This window comes from Palaemon carinicauda, chromosome 24, assembly GCF_036898095.1.
Source record: "Palaemon carinicauda isolate YSFRI2023 chromosome 24, ASM3689809v2, whole genome shotgun sequence".
Lineage (NCBI taxonomy): Eukaryota > Metazoa > Arthropoda > Malacostraca > Decapoda > Palaemonidae > Palaemon > Palaemon carinicauda.
Window position 1 is genome coordinate 16,258,365 of NC_090748.1, and position 7,500 is coordinate 16,265,864.

At 40.9% G+C, this 7,500-nt stretch overlaps 1 protein-coding gene across 10 annotated transcripts in view; it reads right to left on the bottom strand.

The window, feature by feature from the left end:
* LOC137618103 (uncharacterized) overlaps nt 1-7,500 on the bottom strand; it is a 23,635-nt gene that overhangs the window by 3,943 nt on the left and 12,192 nt on the right. For all 10 annotated transcript variants that reach the window (XM_068348098.1, XM_068348099.1, XM_068348097.1 and 7 more), the window contains 2 exons: nt 7,410-7,500; nt 6,346-6,516 (listed from right to left, as the gene is read on the bottom strand). The exon at nt 7,410-7,500 is cut by the window's right edge and continues 50 nt beyond it. In XM_068348098.1, the coding sequence (XP_068204199.1) occupies nt 6,346-6,516; nt 7,410-7,500 (262 nt within the window). The remainder of the gene's footprint in view (nt 1-6,345; nt 6,517-7,409) is intronic.

Genomic DNA, 7,500 nt, shown 5'->3' on the forward strand with positions numbered 1-7,500 from the left:
TCAGCCACGTCAAACTCACCAACCTCCAACCAACCAAACCCCTCCTCCAACCAACCGCGCCTTCCGACCTAATCCTAATCCCCCCAGACATGCCATTCCTGAAATTTCTTCTCCTCCAAGTTCTCTCCCATAACTAAAACCTCAACGCCCTCCTAGACATCCTCCAAAGTCAAAGCAATCCCCCTCCCACACTCCTTCCACACCCTCACCACTAAGATTTTCCTCTCCTTCCATCCCTTCCACTTCCTCTCAGCAGACCCGACCACAACCTTCCTCATCCTCCTCCGCACCTGAAACCCTCAAACCTATCACCTCCAATTCCTTAAGTGATTTTCCCAGCCTCCCTAGTCCCGCTGTCAGAAGCCGTTCAAGTTCCTCACGCCCCCCCACTCCCTTAGTACCACCCGTCACTGATTGGAACAATTATGACCCCATCACTTGTCCCATGGGGCCCTTTATAGCCACCATTTCAAACGTTCTTTGTAATTTTTTAAAGTCACAAAAATTAAGTTTTCTCAGCAGTCCCTTGATGATTTTATTTTTGTTAACGCTGCCCAAGAACTCCAAGCTCTAGTCCCTTCAAAGTCCCTCCAGAAAACAATCCTAACACAACAACGCACAACAATGAAGATACTCTCAGCAACACTAAAGTGCAAGTATTCCAATTTAATGCCTGTGGACTCAGAAACAAGTTCGCCTTCCTACAATCCCAAACTTCAGTGCAAAATCCAGACATCATTGTGTTGCAAGAAACCATTTAAATGAGAATAGAACATTTTCATTCTCAGGATACAAAGTGTACACCACGTATCTAACACCAACAATGAGAGGATTAACTACTCTCATCAAAAATAGCATCCCCACAAAAAGAGTACAAAGCATTGACTGTAAGACATAGGCAGAGATACTCAGTGTTCAGATATCTCTGCTAACCACAACCCTCATAGTCCTCAATCTCTACAAATCTCCAACCAAAAGCATCAATGCAGAGGGGCTCTTTGCCGCTGCCTCTGAGGATGACACGATCATTGCAGGCGACTTCAATGCTCACCACCCGTTTCTGAACTCAACATCAGCAACAAATCAGACAGGTAGACACTAGCATGCCCTACAGCAAGAATATCCTGACTTAACATTGCTTAACAATGTGTCAGAACCAACTCATCTAAGGGGTGTCGTTTAGACCTCACCTTCCTGTCAAGTCCCATCCAAAGGGGTGCTAAAAGGCGACTGAATCCTGTGCTATCAAGTGATCACCTTGCCATAGAAATTGAACTCGAATTGGAGAAAAACTGTTCTCCCCCTCCACCCCCGAAAAAGGTGGAGCTCACACCTTGCAAACTGGGTAAGGTTCGAGACAGCTATGACAGAATGGGCTCGAGAAAACATGAAGAACCCTCACAATGACATCTCCACCCTATCACTTGATTTTAACAAGCAACTACTATGTATTTCAGAGCCCTTGTTATATCGTTTTTCGCAAATATCTTCTCAACAAACAGTTGGATCAATGCGACATTTTGACACAGCTTGTTCAACACTTTCCGCTAATTTATGACACAACAGTGTATTGCCAAGTGTATTTCATTAGGGAGTTTACTCTTGGCTTTCAAGGACAAGTTGGCGAGTTCCGAGTAGGCATTCGGACAAGGTTTTCTGTGACGAAGTTGTGACGTGTATAACAACCACTCTTCCTCAACTCCAGTCTTCCCCTCCCTCCCTCCTTACCTTCCTCTTATCCCGTATCCCCCACTTCTTCTTCTTCTTCTCTCTCTCTCTCTCTCTCTCTCTCTCTCTCTCTCTCTCTCTCTCTCTCTCCTTGTACAGGAGATATGAAGCCATGCGGAGGTTACTTGTCCATAATGACAGATAACTCGAAAGTATAGTATTGCCTCGCGTGATAGGGTGTTTATTTCAGCAAACGATAGTGATTGCTGGTCCAGCGTCTTTGGCTGTTGCATATGTTCTGTATGAGGTGAGTTCCCACGTTAACCTTTTCGCCTACCAAACACCGTATAACGCTCAAACACAGTAAGACAACAGTCGTGATGGTTTGCGTAAACGATCAAACCGTGATCAAACCGTACTCGGTATATGCCTATGGGTTATCTACCTTTATAGGCCAATAATTAATATGGGCTTGACTTGATAATTATCTTGTGTATGCAACACGCAGAGAGAGGGTGGGGGGATATGTGATAGAAGAGGGCAATGAGGGAAGAAGAGGGAATACTAGAGTGGAGGATTCGTGGTTGTGACACATGTCAGACCTACGTCACGGAAAGCCTTCCCTTGTCCGAATGCCTTCTCGGCTCTCGCCAACTTGTCCTTGAAAGCCAAGAGTAAGCTCTTTAAGGAAACATACATGGCAATGCACTGTAGTTTCATAAATTAGTGGAAGGTGTCAAACAAGCTTTGTCAAAATGTCACATTGATTCAACTGTTTGTTGAGAAGATATTTGTGAAAAACGATATAACACGGGCTCTGAAATGCATAGTAGATGTCGCCGCCAGTATATCCATGCCTCAGAAAAAGCATTCTGGAACAAATCATGCCGATGCCTGTTACTACAACAGCCGCATCAAGGAAATGAATGCAAGAATCAACCGAACCAGAAAACTCTTCAGAAGATACAGAACTGATGAATTTCATGATCTACTCGTGGAAATGACCAAACATTCATTACAGGTAACACTGGAAGGGAAAATAGACAAGTGGTATTCATGGTGCCACGAAATCAACTTCAACACATCCCTAGCAAAGATATGGAGGTGGTTCAACAAGATTTCTGGGAAATGCAGTACACCCAGAATCACCCAACCAGACCCATTAACAGAAGCAAATAGAATTGCTAGCAACTTTGCCGACCGAGCCAAAAGAGTAAATATTCCTCTGCAAACCATAAACAGGCATAGAATACTGCTCCCAATCAGGAATAACATTATAGAAGCTGCCTGCAACATGAGAGATGACATCGACAGTCCCTACACCATGGAAGAACTCAGAAAGGACACTGCCCCTGGAGCCGACTTAATCACATACAGTATGCTAAGGAACATGGGAAGCCCTGCAAAGTTGGTGTACTTGCACTTAATCAGCAGAACACACACAGAAAGACTCCGTCCAATAACATGGAACCAACAGGACAAAAAACCCATCCCAAAAGCCAAAGAACCAGACACCTACCGACCCATAGCTTTAATCAGCTGCACTGAGAAAGTAGCTGAACGAATGGTACTCAACAGACTTCACTGGAAAATAGGGCCACTACATCACTGCCTGTATGCCTACAGGAAAGGCAAAGGCACTCAAGAATGTATAACTGATGTTCTTACAACAATCAACGACAAAAAAGGCTTTGTCCTCTTTCTCGATCTTGAGAAAGCATTTGAGCTAGCCAGCTCTCCAGCCATCCTCTTCACACTTGTTGAAAAAGAGTGAAAGGACGTTTACTCACCTGGACTTGGAACTACACACAGAACCGAGACGCCAGAGTCACCTTTCAAGGAAAAACCTCAGAATTCATCCCCTTAGAAAATGGAATGCCACAAGGGGGTCATACTAAGCTCCTATCTTCTGTTCAACCTAATTATGGTGAATCTAGTCACTCTAGACCTCCCAAACGGAGTGGAAATCTTCATATACGCCGATGAAAAATATATCATCTGCCCACATAAAGCACATGCACGAAAAACCACCCAAAAGGCGCTGGACATGATCCAGGCTAAATGCAATTACCTTGGCCTAAAGATCAACACTAACAAGACCAAAGCCATGGCCATAAAACACCCACAAAACCCTAAGAATTTCACTCTGATGGGTGAACCCATTGAATGGGTGAGTCAATTCATGTATCTAGGAGTAATTATCAGCAAAACTCTATCATCGGCCAACGAAGTAACCCACCTCAGAGAGAAAACAAAAATTCGTCTCTCAGCCATGAAATGAATGACGTCCCTCAAACAAGGAGTATCAAACAGCCTTCTAAGACTGTTTTACGTTCAAGTAATTCGATCTCACATCGACTATGCAGCACCTACGCTCACCTCACTGACTGAAACTCAAAAAGCATCATTAGAAGTGGTACAAAACAATGCCTTGAGACTCATCAGCGGCACTCCAATGTGGACCAGACTCTGTTTATTAAGAGCCAAAACTAACCTAATTTTCCTTTCAGCCAGGATTGACATCAAGAACTGCAGTATCATATTCAAGTCAATCAAAGCAGACAGACTGTCCTCTGAATAATAAACTTAAAAGACATCTCCCTCTGGTGGAAGAGATAAACCCGTCAAATTCACATACACACAAAAGTATGATGGCTACAGCACTCCTGCTCCGTTGTCTTTGGACCCCATCCACTACAACTTCGCTATCCTTCCAGCAGCAAGCAAAGCTCTGCACACCAGAGCAACTCACAGAAACAGCTAAAAATGCAATCAGCAACACCTCAGCTCCCTACAGCTATTATACTGATGGATCACTTGACTGTGATATTCCTGCAGCAGCAGCTACAGTCGTCTCTTCATCAGGCTACAGAGAAAATTGGAGGCTTTCAAACCACGCCTCCACGCTACAAACCGAGCTAGTGGCAATTGCCAAAGCCCTAGAACACTGGCTCTCAGCAACAAAGAACCAACTGAAAATATCTACCTTATCACAGCAATACAGTACTTAGCCTTATCCCACCAAAGCAACAACAGGCAAGTAACTCTAAATTAGATCCCAAGTCACACCGGAGTCACTGGAAATGATGAAGCCGATTACCTAGCCAAATCTGCCTTAATGTGCCACTCAATAAGCATCACACTTCAACCTCCACTGAAAACTATCAAGAATCGAATGGCAGCCTTTTGCAACATCCAAAAGACTAGCGAAGTAAGGCGAGCCTTCCTTGACGGATCAAGATCAGCAAAATAGTACATCGAAGCAACAAATCTAGTACCCTATCCACTTGCAAGAGAAATACCCTGTCAAATTGCAGTTATCATTTGCAGACTGCGATTGGGGTATCTATTCAACTGGCAAATCATCATGGACAATGACGAGGACCCAGCAGCACAGCAGAGACCTGAAAGACCGTGCAGTTACTGCGAGCAAGCAACAGATGAACCTCTGCAACATTACCCATTACACTGTCAAGAAACAAGCCTACTCAGACAGGAATTCAACCCCAATAATCCTGTACCTACGACAGCAATTGTTAAACACATAATTGCCAATGTTGATGCATTTTCAGCCTTTCTCCACAGCTACCCTCCACTGAGATAATGTAGTAACAGCACTAGTTTGGAATCTAAGCAACCCCTTGACCTCTTTTTAGCTCTTCTTCAACTTGCAATCTCTCTTATATCTTTTAAGTTCAGGAATCCCTCTTAACCAAGCAGCACATAGACGTCTCAATGACCACAAGGATAAGTAAAATTTTATTTTCATTTTTGTTTTAGTATTTTCAGGTACAGGAATGTTTATTTCACCCTTTCTCTACTACTCACCGCCATTAACTAACTCTCTTTTACAGCTCTCTCCCACTCAGCTTAAACTTCATGCTATTATTCATTCTAATAATTTAAGCTTAGGTCACTAAGGAAGTATTTTACTTCTCCTATACCAATATCTCCAACTGAACCTTTCCGAACTCCTTCCCGAGCTCTTTTACTCATCGGGACTTACTGCTGTACCTCTTTCTCTCTAACTAAACGACGGGAGCTAGTTGGCTCTCTTGGGGAGGATGCCTCCTCCCCTCCGTCACCTTCTTCCTCTTCCATAAAGAGGCAGGAGCGCCCATAAAACAAGCAAAAAAAATCCTTTGCTTATTATCATTTCCTAACCCACATCCAATCCTAAAAACCACCTACAAATAAAAGTTGCAGATCACCCCACAACCAAATCACCTACTCCTCCCCCCAAAAAAACCCAACCAAACACCTACGGGCTGCAAGTGTGCAAGAGCCTGTGCTTGGCCGTAAGGGCCAGGCAATCTCCAATAACAACAACAAAGTCAACTAAAAAGCTAGAGGCTACATAGCAACCTAAAGAATGATAGCTGGCACCTTTATTACAACTGGGTGAGCTCACCCTTATATTATGGCCTTATTCTAAATATTCAGCTGTTCTAAGTGCTTCAAGCGAAGTTTGGGGTCTTCTTAACATATGACAGCATTGACAGATAAATATGTCTAGAACAAAAGAAGCGTCTTTCCAAATGATGTCTGATATTTACTAAAGGAGGACAAAATGTTTAAAGGCAACTCACGAGGAAGAAAATGTTTTTAAACATGAATTCTTGTAAATTTTAACTTAGAGGAATTATGAATAGTATATTATAAAGATAAATTCCTTACAGTAGTGGGTTGGTGGTAATTTCTCTGGAAATCCTGCATCTGACTTGAAGCTTCATATTGAGGAGAGGGTGGAGGCTTCATCGCTTGGGCGGCCGAATATGCCCAGGTTCGACCTCTGGCAGCATCCCTTGATCGTCTATCAAGAGATGCTGATTGATGGTTGTTCATATACTGATCTAAAGAATGAAAGGAAAAAATGGGCTTGTATAGAAACAGTAAAGAATATAGGATTTTGAAATTACTTCATTTATGTTATTTCATAGTGGATGGAACTCTTATAAAGTCATTAAATAAATTATAGAAAATATCATAACTCAAAGACTAATGTAAATACTCATACCAGAAAATAATTGATATTCCGTCATTTGGTTAATTTAGTTCATGGCAGTTGTAGATACAGTTGCGAAGATACAGGCGTACGAAGATGTGCAATAAATTTAGGAAAAAAAATTAGTACCATTGCATAATGCTATAAAACTGACATATACAATTATATGCATATTTCATCGAATAGGCTTATGAATATTCAAGTTCTCTCACGGGACTGAAAATTCCCATACAGACAAATTCTTTGATAAATATCGATTTTTTTTTACATTTAAAATCGTCTTGAAATTTCATGTGATAAAAGTAAATTTTTTGTTTAGGAATAGAAATTCAATGTTTAGTATTTGCTTTATGTGTTATATACGTAGGTCCTATTATAAACATCACCCAGTACTAAATATTTCTTAATTCAATAATACAACTAAGCACATATTCTAATGTGTATTTCTGTGTATAGATACACATACGGAACACACACATTTATATATATATATATATATATATATATGTATATATATATATATATATATATATATATATATATATATATATATACATATATATATATACATATATATATATATATATATATATATATATATATATACATATATATATATATATATATATATATATATATATATATATATATATATATATATATATATATATGAGTGTGTGTTATGTGTATCCACTTTTCCAAAGTATGTTTTGGAAAATAAATGAAGAATAATTACCAAAGGTGGCTGATGATAATAGTTTTGGTAAGTATTATGGAGGCGGGGGGTTTGCGAATAACGATCTCTGGGAAGTGGTGGCCGTACAAAC